General features: G+C 43.0%; 1 protein-coding gene across 1 annotated transcript; it reads left to right on the plus strand.

Annotated features, from left to right (window-relative positions):
• Nucleotides 1-5,414: 5,414 nt before the first annotated feature.
• LOC103702049 (1-aminocyclopropane-1-carboxylate oxidase 1-like) lies at nucleotides 5,415-6,823 on the plus strand. The gene is made up of 3 exons (XM_008784335.6): nucleotides 5,415-5,636; nucleotides 5,727-5,941; nucleotides 6,116-6,823. Exons 1-3 carry the CDS (start codon nucleotides 5,535-5,537, stop codon nucleotides 6,678-6,680), a joined length of 882 nt encoding a protein of 293 aa, XP_008782557.2. The 5' UTR covers nucleotides 5,415-5,534; the 3' UTR covers nucleotides 6,681-6,823.
• The last annotated feature ends 7,599 nt before the right edge of the window (nucleotides 6,824-14,422 follow it).

Raw genomic sequence — 14,422 nt, forward strand, 5'->3', positions numbered from 1 at the left:
CCTGCTTCGGAATATCTGGGAAATGACTAGTGGTGACACTGTCTTCAAGGCAAAACATGTCTTTAGGGAGGCTAACGGAGTTGCAGACTGGGTGGCCTTCTTTGTTGCAAAACACTTTGGAGGAGTTCTTTGGACAAGCAAAGAGGAGGTGTCTTGGGCGCTTCGTGACTTGTTGTATTTTGATTTTTTTTGGGCTAGCAGACTAGTTTAGAACAATTTGAAAATATGAAGGATCTGTTTGGAAGAGGCCCTAAGTTGAGGGGACGTTTCTATAATTTTCCTAGACTTAATTTGCGGCAATGATGCAAGGATCGGGGCATGGGCTGGGTACACCAAAGCTGGGCCGTGCTGGGTCGATTGTTTCTAATTCCTCCTTCCGCCTCTCATCATTCACCTGCTTTCTCCTCAAAGGCATGACATTCGAGAACGCATCGCATATACAAGTTTGAGTACTTAGGCACATACGGCTAACATGCATCAATTTCCCTTTTCTTCCTCGAGATAAAGTAACGGATTTGTGATCTTTACTCAATTTATTGAGATAATAAACTTGAAGTAGCATAGATGGAACTTGAAGCCATGACATCGATACTAACTCCACTGAGCACCCAAAGTTATTTATCGAAATATCAAGTTAAACCAATTCTTGTTGTGTCATTGTTATATAAAAGGTACAATCAAATTTGAATCAACGTCAAGACAAGGCAATGGCAAGGGCACTAATGATGCAATGATGGTGAAAAATAGAGTGATGGTGTGGCAGAGGCTATCGTGGACAATATGGTGGAGGTGGTAAGATGGTGATAGCAATTATTGTGGCAGAGATGGTAATAAGGGTGAAGATGAGGGAGTTAGCCGTAGTGATAAGGATGATGATGAGGTGCCGGTGATGACGATGTTGGTGGAGACAAGACAGCTACGGCGATGATGACTATTTTGGCGGTGAAAATGGTATTAGTAGTGACGATACATGACGTGAGTTTTTTATTTTTAAAAATTACAAAATTAAATTTTTTATTTAGTTTTAAAAAATAATAAAAATAATTTTAAATTATTCACTAAGAAAATGATATCAAACATGTTTTTTTTTTTTTTTGATATCTATGATATTATTTTTTTTAAAAAATAAAATGATACCAAACGGACTTAAACTTATAGATGAAAATAGCTGCTGCATTGTAGTCTCAAGTTGAGAGGCAACAAATTGTGCTTCTCATTATGCAAAACAACAAAGGGAGAGAGTGACAAAATCAAGAATTTATCAATCATAGTTGCTCTATCATGGGCTCTAGCTAATAAAGGATTTAATTTTAGTTTGGTCATTGGAACTCCCATCGGAACGTAAATAATTAGAAAGAGAGTGGTACAACTTCATAGGTCCCATTCTACTCTAGAATATCATAGGTCCCATTTAATTTTATTTTTCTTGTCCCCTTACTTGTTCATCATTTGTGTTGATGTGTTATCTTATGCTCTGCGGGTTGCATGTTGGAAGTGGAAATTGGACGCCTATATGTCAACCCTCGGTGCCCGACCGATCTTCTATCTTTTATTTGTAGGTGACTGCCTCCTCCTGGCCAAGGCGAAGATGAAGGATGCACTGGCCCTCAGAGGTATCCTCGAGGACTACTACGAGGCATCAGGACAGAAAGTGAACCTTCACAAGTCTACCATTTGCTTCAATCCGAAGACTGAGTTGTGGGTGAAGCAGGAGATCAGGAGGCTCCTTGGCATGATGGAGTAGGAGGGATCGTGGAGCTATTTGGGCGTCTCCATTATGGAGAGGAGATTGTGGGTGTCGGAGTGCCTCGGCATGGTGCAACGTATCTGGGAGCAGCTGAAGGGCGGCTTTGTTATCCATGATGGGTAGACTGACAATGGTCAGGTCAATCATGAGCTCCATGCTAGTTTACCTCATGTCCAACACTATCATTCCGAAAATTATGCTGACAAGGATTGAGCGGCTCCTCCGGAACCTCCTCTAGGGATCACATGGGGGTGGTCACGGTGTGCATCTGCCGACTTGGGAGACGGTCTACCAGCCGACCCGCGAGGGAGGGCTGGGTGTCCAGTCTTTTCAGCTGAGGAGAGAGAGTTGTTTGCTCGGCATGTGGCAATACTAGCTCTTGAGTTGTAATGCTTCTGAAGTCAGATGATGACTGCCCGCTACGGTCCGGCGACGGAAGGTGGAGCAGCTCAGAGGGGTCAGAGGTGCTCTTTTCTCTGGTGGAAGATCTGCATATATGTGCCCACTACTTTGGCCAATACTAGGTGGCTAATCGACGGTGGGTGCGGTGTCGATGTAGTGGATCCTTGGGTAGACTCTCTTCCGGTGAGGCTCTAGCCGACTATGGTTAACGTTGAGGCTGTAAGCGAATTTCGGATTTGCGACCTTCTCTGCCCTGAGAGGGCAGGGTGGGATACCGGCCGAATCGACTATCTGTTTGGGGATCTCCTCGCAGAGAGAGTCTAGTTGCTGCCTGTTTCGGAGAGTGCTTGTCTGGATGTGAGGGTTTGGAGTACGTCTAACAGCCTCAGAGTTAGAGTGGGAGACATCTGTTGCATCCTTCGGAGTGGACAACATCCGAGGCTAAATTGTGCCTAGATAGGGAGGTTTGGTCTCTACTCGTGGGCGGCCCTATTCCTCTAGAAGGTGGTTTGGAGCAAATTGTCAGCGAGATAAGTGCTATGCAGGCAGAGACTGGGCATCCAACCTCAATGCCTTGGTGCTAGTTGGATGAGACCGTGGACCACGCTCTGTTTCAGTACGAACGAGCTAGGAAGGTCTGGGGGCTCGTCGATATCCCGTCGGATACTCGGTGCTATTCGAGCCCTTTCTTACAGGTACTTAGACGGTGGACCATTGCCCCTCAGACTCAACAAGTGGCCATTGTGGCTACTTACACTGCTTACCATATCTCCTGGACCAACCTATATATTTGGAGAGAGCAACCCTACACTTAGATTTGTCGTAGAGCAAGCCCAGATACAAGCGGCGAAGATCATCCATGTAGGTCCATTGGATGAGCTTTTGATAGTTCGGGGCACCTGAGGCTATACTTCTGCTTTTGTAGCACCTCGGATGGTATCTTTCACTTGGGAGCTCCCACCCTCCGAGTTTTTCCAAGGTCAATTTCGATGGATGCGTGCTTGACGGTGATAGGAGGGGTGGTACTGGCTTCATGATCAAAGACCCGGACTCTAGGGAGGTTGCTGCTAGCGAGTGTCAGATCTCGACATCTTTATTCTAGAAGTGGAGCTGAGGGCGGCATGGACAGGTCTAGGGTTATGCACGACGTGTTCTATGGGCCAAAGCAGTACGAAGGCATAGGTGGGTGCAACCTTTGCTCTGAGAAATTCGGGCCGGGGGGGGGGGGGGGGGGGGGGGGCGGTGAGTTGGGAAAAGGGATATCAAGTGAAGGCGGGATGAAGCAAGTAGCCATTCCCAGTTCACGAGACTTGGGCATCTCAAAAAGGCATAGATTCGCATCAACCTTTCGCTTGTTGCAAATAAGTAATTGATTGTGCTGGAAAGTCACATGGAGTAGGTGAAATTAAATATAATCTAGGAGTGTATCAGGTGCTGGCGTGCTGCTGTAACTATTGCGAGGCAAAGTTCCCTATGGGCTACCATATGTGACTTTTAGCATTTATAATATTTACTTATTTATTTATTTTAATTAAAAAAAAAGGTTGGGGAGGACAGCCTCCATTAACCAACCAAAATTATTAACCACCCAATAATTTCTTTAATAATTTCGAAGGGTCCAAGCGAGCGAGCGCGTGTGCGCATATTATATATATATATATATATATATATATATATATATATATATATATATATATATATATATATATATATATATATATATATATATATATATTATGGGGAAAAATGTTTAATGTAAAAATTTACATAACCTGAAGGTTGGCTACTGTGATTTATGCTCAAAGTGTAATGAAAGCATGGGTGAGGCGATGTCATCTAACAAAGATACTTCCAGGACATCAATGAGAAAATTAGTAAGAGATAAGAACATATGAAAGGCATATATTTGTTCAATTTAGCATATAATAAGTAACTTGATCTGTACATATTATATCACTCACATGTCACAAAGTCATGGAGATACGTGAGGATACATTAAAGGTATTTCTAATTGTGTTACCCATGTTCTGTATTATTAGGATGCCGATCACGGCATTCCATGTTCTAGTACTCGCTAGGCTGAGTTTGGATCTTGGAGCAAGATCTTTTAAGTTTCAGCTCTTGCTTTTTCGGACCAAATTAGCCCACTTCTATCTGCAACGGAGCTTAAACCGTCACTATCTACGGAAAGGCAGGCTCGGTAGGTGACTGGACAGATGACAAGCCGCAGATTAGCAATAAACCACGGAAGTTTAAGGACTTTTGTTGGCTCGCTTACAGTGGGCGTTGGCACCGCGCGTCTAGTATTGACCACCAGCCATGAGCCCTGAAAGGAGGTAATTGCCATTGAGTTTCTTGTCCGAATGACGGAATTGACATCGAACTGCTTGCAGAAGAGAGGGAAAAAGGAGCAACTTATGTTAATGTCAATTAGTGCTGATGATGGAACAAGGGAACTGAGATTTGAATCTTGCCAAAAGCAGGGATAGCGAATCTAGAGGAAATGTAAGCAAGATCTATGATAATTTCAGTTGCCGACAAGCGGCACCGAGCAATACTGAAAGCTGCAAGAAGCTCTAAACGTACACATTAAAAAAGAAAACAATAACTTGAAGTTGAATCCATCTATTATATCTGATTGCCTTCAGCCGATAGGTCTCAGCAGGTAAGAACTAGCATTAATATATAAGTTTTTGAGCGGTACTCTCAACTTCAGAATCTAAGGGGAACTTTAAGATTTGTACGGCTTAACGAAATCCAATGACAAAAGCACAATCCCAAGTGAAAATAAACGGATAAGCACGCGACATGGGCCATTGCATCTGAGCGTCAGAGTTTCCTGTGGGTGCAGTCAGGAACGGATTTTTATGCCGCCCACTGGAAAAGAAGAAGGAAGTTTTGGTCTTTCCCTGGTTTGCAAAATGGACTCCGAGCATTAGAGAGGTAAATTATTGAGTAGTACAAGTCAAGGAGCAAACAATGGGAGGAAAAGAGTAGTACATGGATTACGTTTACCAAATTTCCGTTCAATGGCAGCCACGGATCCATTTTCTTTGAGCATAGACAAAGAACAGTGCACATGGGAAGAGCAAGCAAAGGCGAACGCTTGGATTGATTTCAAAGAAACTGGCGAATAAGTTTTTTTTTTAAAAAAAATTCCAGGTCACATGTCCATGGTGAAAAGTACCTGGACATCATTACAATGCCATATTTACCCCAATCAAAGCAAGGTGCATGTCCCCTCAACTCTGCTTCTTCATTCCTACTCCCAGTTATTCTTACGATATTGGCTCCTATAAATAAGGCTTTGGGGTGTGCCTGCTAAGTGCGCAAGCGTGGCTACTGAGTTAGAATATCTCTAGAGCGACCAAGCAGCGTTGGAGGAATGGAGATCCCAGTAATCAACCTAGGAGAGATGGAGGGAGAAGGGAAAAGCAAAACAATGTCACTTCTCCACGAGGCATGCGAGAAGTGGGGGTTCTTCTGGGTAAGTGAGAGGGAAGTGGAACTTTCTGTTTTCTTTTTTACGTTTTTATAGTCATTCTGTGATAATTTTGCATCGATGACTGGATGGCAGCTCGATAACCATGGGATTGATGAAGAATTGATGGATAAGGTCAAGGGACTGGTGAACCAGCACTACGAGGAGAGCATGAAGGAAAGCTTCTACAGTTCAGAGCTTGCGAAAGAGTTGGGGCCTAATATCAAAGCATCTGATGTTGACTGGGAGTGCGGCTTCTTTTATCGCCATCAACCAGACTCGAACATCAACGACATTCCTGAACTACTTCGGTGAGTCTCTGGTAGTACCCAGAGCTCTATTTCTCCCATAAGATAACAGAAGACACATTCTACAACCTAACATATAGTTGCATCTCAGAAATAAGCCAGGATTTAAAAAGCCGGCTTATTCTTATTGATCATCATATTAGAACTTTCGTTTTAACGATCCACTTGTTCGTGCAGTGAAGCAATGCAGGAATATGTTGCACAATTGATCAAGCTGGCTGAAAGGCTTGCAGAACTTCTGAGCGAGAACCTTGGGCTGGAGAAGGACTACTTGAAGAAGGCATTCTCGGAGCCGTTTGTTGGGACAAAGGTGGCAAAGTACCCAAAATGCTCTCAGCCAGAGATGGTAATGGGGCTCCGAAGCCACACCGATGCTGGTGGAATCATCCTATTGCTCCAGGATGACAAGGTCCCAGGTCTCGAGTTTTTAAAAGATGGGGAGTGGGTGGCGATACCTCCAACAGAAGGTTACAGAATCTTTGTGAACCTAGGTGATCAAGTGGAGGTGGTGAGCAATGGTATTTACAAGAGTGTTCGTCACCACGTCCTTGCTGACAAAAATGGAAGCCGGTTATCGATTGCTACATTCTATAATCCCGGAGGTCATGCTGTCATTTCTCCGGCTTCGAGACTTGTTTATCCGAGCTACTACCGTTTCGAAGACTACCTCAATTACTATTCCACCACTAAATTTTCAGACAAGATCGCTAGGTTCCGAAATATAAAGGAGATGCTTGTGTGATTACAGTAACAGGACTAGACTTGCAGTTACTACTGAATGAGAAAATCTTCCTCCTAAAGTTTGTGGTGGCATCGCGCACTTGTAATTCGATCATGAAGTTGTATTTTCTAAATACTTGAGTGATATTGATAGCGTATGGATTCTGTTTTTGTTACAATAGTTGTTTTGAGTTAAGAATCCACGGAGAGCATCTTACAATCCGTTGTTCTCTCGTTACTTTAGTCGAGTGGTTAATATAAATACCATGTTTTTTTTGTCTTTTTTTTTAAAAAAAAATTAATAAATCATTCTAGCGAATATATGAAATCAATTGCTCAAAGGTTACTGGTGCATGTGAGGGTGAATACCAAGGATAAAATAGTAGTTATGCGGTCACCATTAGTGCTGTAGTGTCGCGAGCCCACCCTGCCAAACTTTTCAGCTGCCCTAATCTTTAGATTTGACTACTTAACTATTTCGTAGAAATTTAGGTTGATTTGATCTAGATTTCTTTAGAATGTTTGCAACTTACGACCAATGGTGGATCCTAATATTTCATCAGCAAAAAGGTGATTGAGAGTGGGAAACAGAGATTACTCGTAGGTTGCTAGTCCAAGGACCCACTCGGTTGTGCTTTTGACTGGAACAATATGTGAATCCAAGTCTTTCAAAAGTATAACTCATACAAACGAATCAGCTCAAGATGAACCCAAATCCTACTTCTATTAAACTTCCCTACCCAACATATTAACTGTATTTGATCCAAATCTCATCAGATTCTTCATGGCAGCAGGAGATCTCAATTTTTCTGCCCGCCGACATGATCATGACTGAGGTAACAATATTTTATTTGGCCAGAGCTACCAACATGCCGGCTTGGCCAACTCCAAATGCCGTAGCCACCCAGGCAGATCTTGCTAGTGTATGCCAAGTGGTGGCATAACTTATTCAGCAGCAGCAGCACAGATCACCTTCTGACTTGTATCGTCCTCAAATACATATTATGAGAAGTTTCGAAGGCTGAATCCTCCAACGTTCGATGGACGGGCTGATTTCTTAGCTGTTGAGACCTGGATTCGGAAGATAGAGGAGATGTTTGATGCCCTACAATTTTCTGAGGAGGTCAAGGTCAAATTGGCGGTCCCTATGCTCAGAGGGAATGCTAAGTTCTGTTGGATAGCGATGAAGGCTGCCGTTCAAGATCATTGTGAACAACTGACGTGGAAGGAATTCAAGGACAAATTCTATAATCAGTACTTTCCCTAGTCAGTGAGATTGGTAAAGCAAAATGAATTTTTGGCCCTGAGATAAACAGAGAATATGACAGTGTTGGAATATGCTAGCAAGTTCAATGAATTGGGCAGGTTTTATCCTCAGTTTATGGAGGAAGAGATAAGTAAAGCTAATAGGTTTGAATAGGGTCTGAGATATGGGATCAGGTCCAGATTGGCCGTTCTGATTTTCACAAGTTCCAAGATGTATTGGAAAGAGCTCTAAAATTGGAAGCCGAATTGAAGAGATCAAAAAAAGAAAAAGGTGACCAGAAGAGACCCAAGATGACAGAAAGTCTGAGTGACAGGCCACGGAACCCTGAAGGTAATATAAATAAGAAAAAGAGATTTGAGGCATGTACCTATTGTGACAAGACTCATAGGGGGGCTTTGTTTTAAGAAGATGGGAGTCTGCTTCATTGTGGTTAACATGGACATTTGGCACGGGACTGTCCAAACAAAAAGAAGAAGGATTCGGAACCTACTGAATCGGAAGCTCAGCTTTTGTATTGATTTAGTAGAATGCTGGTACAAGTGACCAATTAGTGACAAGTATCATTCTAGATAATTCCATGAAGGCCATGTGTCAATTGATTGTAAATCTTCCGACCCCTTTGTATCTTCTGGGTTCTAACTCTCTATAATGCACACCATAAGAATTGAACCAGTCCTTATGTGATGTCGTCTCCCTTAAGAAAGCTATTCTTATAGATGTTATGTTTAAGAATTTTATCACTTCGACGAGAAAGTTGGAGTTAATACAAATTGAGATTGAGTTGTTAAGTCTTAAAAATGTCGGGCTCGATCAAATTTGCACAGTGGAAGCTTGTTGGAATGTTAGATAAAAGATTAAATACCTTCATTTGTTTGGAAATTAAGATATGTAAAATTTCGAGGACGAAATTTTTTTTAAGAAAGAAAAAATGTAATTATTGGGTCCAGATAGGCCGACCTGAATCATAATCAATGGCCCATCTGGAGATCCAACGATGGTAGCTTCGGGAAGGAAGCTGTTGAGGCGGTTATAACTACCCAACAGTGGTCGTTCTCCCTCCCCCTTCCTTCCGATGAAGCTATAAAAGTCCATGGAGTCCTATAAGGGACTCCATCGACTACACTCTTACTACTCCTCATCCTTTTTCTTTCTGTGCAAAGGAGCCGAATCGGAAGTAGCGGTGCCGGAGGAGGAGGGATCTCCTGCTCGTCGCCGCACTGAGCTACCGGAGCGGACACAGTAGCATACCAGAAAAGCCTCACAGCTCCTCGAAGCTAGGTAAATTTTTTATCACCCTTGTTCATGAACTACATCCTGTCGATCTAGTGTAATAATCAAAAAAAGAAGAAGAGGAAGGGTGGAAGAATGGAAGATGAGGAGGAGGAAAGAAGGGGAAGAGCTTACCTAGGGTCCCCGGCCACGAATCTAGTACGGTGAACTCAGTCGCAGTTTTTCCTTGGTCGCGGCGAGTTCGGCTGCTACCATGGCCGCAGTGGTGGGTCCCTCCCCCACCGTAGTGGGGATGAAGGAGGAGCTGCTGGCTCCAACCACAGACTCCGCTGGCCTTCGACCGAAGCTGTGGTGGGCCAGAGGCCCCTTCTTCTTAAGTAGGGTGGTTTTGACCCCCATTTCTACCAAAGAACAGAGAGGGGGTCAGCCGCTATGGGCGCGGCCATAGGTTCGGCTGTGGGCGCCGCCGGTCGCGACCGATCTCTTCCGTGAGGAGGAGCTGCCTTCCTCCCTTCTGAAGAGAAGAAGGATGAAGAAGTGGGGATCAGCTGTCACAGGCCGAGCCGCGGGCGATGTCGGCCGGCCGCCGGCACCGCCGACCTCGGACCCGTCTCCCTCCCGAGCACTCTCGCGAGCCTCCTTGCTTCATGTGAGAAGAGGAGAAGAGGAGGAAGAGATCAGGAAAGGAAGGTTCGGGAAGGAAGAAGAGGAAAGAAGAAAAGAAGAAAGAAGAAAAAAATGTGGTGGGCTGAAATGGGCCTAATTTCGAGGTAGGCTTCAAATAAATTTGGCTTTAGAAGCCTGAGGCTGGGCTGGGCCTTGTCCGAGCCCAGTGTTTTTAAACCCAAAACTAATTGGGCTTGAAAAGCTCAAATTTTAATATAGGGTCTAAGTTGAATATAGTTTGAGGCTTGGTTCCCTTTAAATTAATTAGAACTAATAAGGTTTTATTATAAATTAACTAATTGTGTTTCTCGGCTTGAATACAAATGGGCCAGTAACTGAATCAGGCCAAGGGCTTGATCCAGAATCTGATTAAACTTCGGGTCTGATTGCAAATGGGCCCAGACCTGAACCAGAGGGCAATTAGGTCTAAACCAGAAGTGGAATTGGCTCAGACCTGAACCAGAAGCTGGATCAAACCTGAATTAGAGGTTGAATCAGGTTTGAACTAGAAGCTGGATCTGACGTGAACAGTAATTGAATCAAATCTAAGCCAGAAAATTGATTAGACCTGAACTACAAATAGGGTCAGACCCGAACCAGAAGGTGAACCAGACCTAAACCAAAAATTGAATCAAATCTAAGCTAGAAAATTAATTAGACCTGAACTAGAAGTAGGATCAGACCCGAACTAGAAGGTGAACCAGGTCCGAACTAGAAATTGAATCAAATCCGAACCAGAAAGTGGATTAGACCAGAACCAGAAATTGAATTGGGCCATGGGCCTGAACCAGAAATTAAATTAGGCTATGGACCCGAAAATAAAACTGAGTCCTATAGATGGGCTGTAAATGACTTTAAGATTATAAATAAATAGAATTTAAATGTGCAAGTGACATGTAATTTAATAATCTTGCTAGGGCATTTGATGAGTAAATTAAGGTAAGTAATCTGTCTTAATCTTATTATGGATCATGTATCACGTTTTATAAGATGAACAAGTATTATTTATGCAATTTGAATTGTGTACATGAATTGTGAAAAAAATAAGTAACCCTGATATAATCATATGTTTTATCAAATACATGTGACTATTTGATTATGAAATAATATATGATTATTTATGTTTTCACAAAATTAGGATAAAGCATATGTTAGCAAGTATTACATGATTTTAAATAGATGACATTCATCATGATTATCATGCTATGTATATAAATTTATGATGATATAGAAGTTGCACGAAATTTAAAGCTTTCAACATGATCATGAATTTATTCATCATGATGCCATTATTCACTTTTCAATGTATATATGAGATAAGATTTTTTAATAAGTATAAAATACTTAAAAAAATAATATGGAAATAGATAGCTATCAAGTACACTATTTCCACAAAGATACATGAATCTAACAAAGATAGGCAAGAAGCCTTTCCAATTTAATATAATTTTTGAATAGGAGCACACAAATGTAATTGCTCTAAAAGAAGGGCCATGAAACTGATTAAAAATAACTGAGATAATGCTTGGCAATACTGTTTACCATGTCAAGCAAGAGCAGAATAAGAAAAGGTCATCCCGTGGCACTTCATGGCCAAAGTAAAGAAAAGAATTTGTCCAGAATGGAACCTCTCTATAAGAGAAAAGTAGGGGCATTATGGGAAATTCACTCCATCTAATTAATAAAAGTCCCATCCCACCATCTCCCCTTCAAGTGAGTACCCAAGCAACAACTGCAACATTACGGCACAGCAGCCATTCAACCCCCTCCCTCCTTTTCTCTCTCTACCACCCAGGAGGGGAGAAGAAATCGAGAGGAGAAAATTAAAAGAATCTCCACCCTCCAAGAAGTCCATCTCCAATCCCCCTATCTTTCTTCCTGATGGCCCAGCTGGATCAGGAGTAATATGAGGGAAGGAAAACCAAGACCAAAACCAAAAAAGAGAAGGGATGAAAGATAAGAGTGGCTTCAGGCGTGTATCAAGCCAACCAAATCCCTCCTCTCTCTTTCTCTCTCTCTCCACCCCTCCAAGAAGTCCATCTCCAATCCCCCTATCTTTCTTCCTGATGGCCCAGCTGGATCAGGAGTAATATGAGGGAAGGAAAACCAAGATCAAAACCAAAAAAGAGAAGGGATGAAAGATAAGAGTGGCTTCAGGCGTGTATCAAGCCAACCAAATCCCTCCTCTCTCTTTCTCTCTCTCTCCACCCAAAACAAAACTACCGTCCCCAACTTCCCAAATTGCCCCTCTGCAGGCCAGGAAACTCTCCACCTCCCTTCCATCATGGGGGAAGACTCGTAGCCAGCTCCTGTTCCCGTTTTTATATGGAACCTTTGCTTCCTTTTGGTCATGCCTCCCGGAGGCTTTCCATTGGCTCGAGGCCTTAGGCGACCGCCTCGGTCGCCTAACGCTCGGACCGGCCCTGCCTGCAGCGAAAGCAACTAGTTCCTTCGGTAGCTATTTAAGCCGTTTCGCTCGGACACCTTCTTTATAGGTGAGGGGGGTACTTCGATCGGCTTTTCTTCTTCAGTTAGGTATTATTGCGGATCAATCAATTGAGGAACCAAGGGTTACTTACTGAGTTTTAGCTCACACCAATTTATTTATGTTCTTACAGATGAATAGAAGATGCTAGAAATAAGGAGTGTGACATGCTTTAGGGTTATCGAAAAAATAAAATATTAAATGTTGATATTTTTAGACGTTCTGTAATCATTTCTTATTGATGAAATATTTGATGAGATTCATGAATTCAATTGGTCATAATTGATTTGAAGTTTTGAAGTAGCTGTGTGTTATTATATGCTTAAGTTTGTAATAGCACAGTTATGTTATGAACTAAATTCGGGGCGTGAATGGACAGATGTCAAACCACAGAGTAGCAATAAACCACCGAAGTTGAAGGACTTTTGTTGGTTTGCTTACAGTCGGCGTCGGCGCTGTCTAGTATTGACCCCCAGTTAATTCCCAATGAGTTTCTTGTCCGAACGATTGAATTCACATCAAACTGCTTGCGTAAGAGAAGGAAAAAAGAGCAACTTATGTCAGTGTCGATTAGTGCCGATGATGAAACATGGGAACCGATATTTGGATCTTGGCAAAAGTAGGGATAGCGAATCTAGAGGAAATGTAAGCAAGATCTATGATAATTTCAGTCGCCGACAAGCGGCACCGAGCAATACTGAAAGCGGCAAGAAGCTCTAAACGTACACATTAAAAAAGAAAACAATAACTTGAAGTTGAATCCATCTATTATATCTGATTGCCTTCAGCCGATAGGTCTCAGCAAGTAAGAGCTAGCATTAATATTTAAGTCTTTGAGCAATACTCTCAACTTCAGAACCTAAGGGAAACCTTAAGATTTGTACGGCTTAACGAAATCCAATGACAAAAGCACAATCCCAGGTGAAAATAAAAGAAGCACGCGACATGGGCCATTATTACATCTGAGCGTCAGAGTTTCCCGTGGGTGCCGTCAACAACGGATTTTTATGCCGCCCAGTGGAAAAGAAGAAGGAAGTTCATGGTCATCCCCTGGTTTGCAGTAAGGAGTCCGAGGATTAATTAGAGAGGTAAATTATTGAGTAGGACAGGTCAAGGAACAAACATTGTGTCACGCCCCGCCTCTGCGGGGAAGTTGCGGCATCCAGTACCCAGGAGCCATATAAGAAAGAACATAGGATTTTTCTGCCAGATATTATTTGATTTTGGAGTCCATATGTGCACCGCACGCATCGCTCAGATTCCTTCCTAGTTTTGTTTTCCACCAAAAACGCGTCTGTAGAATTTAGAGACACTAGCTTCATATGTTTAGGCTCTGAAACGAGTCTTTACGATATGGGACTATTGGGTCTCACACCCTTCTCACCATCGGACAAGAGCCGTCCTTGGCTCTGATACCAAATGTCACGTCCCCGCCTCCGTAAGGCACGTGCGGCACCCATGCCCACGTGGGGGCTACATGAGGAGGGAATACGGAGCTTCCCTACCAAATATTGTCCGGTTTCGGAGCCCGCATGCACGCCGCACGTACCGCTCAGACCCCTCTCCAGTTTTGCTTTCCACCCAAAATACGTCTGCGAGATTTGGAGACACTCGCCTCATATGCCTAAGCTCTGCAAAGATTCCACCCGCCTCATATGTCCAGGCTCTGCAAGGATTCTTTACAGAGCCTGGATATATGAAGCGGGTGTCTCCAAATTCTGTAGACGCGTTTTGGATGGAAAATAAAACTGGAAAAGGGTCTGAGCGGCCGCGTACAGGCTTCGGAACGGGACAAAGAACAGTGCACATGCATTGGAAGAGTAATAAGGTAAGGCGAACACTTGGATTGATTTCAAAGAAATCGGACAAAAAAATGGTTTTTTTTTAAAAAAATTCCAGGCCACACGTCCATGGTGAAAAGTACCTGGACATCATTGCAATGCCATATTACCCTAGTCAAAGCAAAGTGCATGTCCCCTCAACACTACCGCTTCGTTCCTACTCCCAGTTATTCTTACATATGGTGGACCGAAAGTTTGTTTTTGGGTCAACCGGGACCTCTTGTTCCGGGTCTTTTGAGGGACGGGAAAGTAATTTTCTGCTATAAATAGGGCTT

The sequence above is a fragment of the Phoenix dactylifera genome, chromosome 5 (genome assembly GCF_051530095.1).
Source record: "Phoenix dactylifera cultivar Ajwa chromosome 5, Ajwa_hap1_PhDact_Kaust_v1.1, whole genome shotgun sequence".
Classification (NCBI taxonomy): Eukaryota; Viridiplantae; Streptophyta; class Magnoliopsida; order Arecales; family Arecaceae; genus Phoenix; species Phoenix dactylifera.

What these genes read in the sequence shown, in the direction of transcription:
- LOC103702049 (XM_008784335.6), top strand. Translation starts at nt 5,535, where the DNA reads ATGGAGATCCCAGTAATCAACCTAGGAGAGATGGAGGGAGAAGGGAAA. An exon ending in AGAAGTGGGGGTTCTTCTGG is followed by an intron (nt 5,637 to 5,726) that starts GTAAGTGAGAGG and finishes ACTGGATGGCAG; the next exon opens with CTCGATAACCATGGGATTGA. An exon ending in GACATTCCTGAACTACTTCG is followed by an intron (nt 5,942 to 6,115) that starts GTGAGTCTCTGG and finishes TTGTTCGTGCAG; the next exon opens with TGAAGCAATGCAGGAATATG.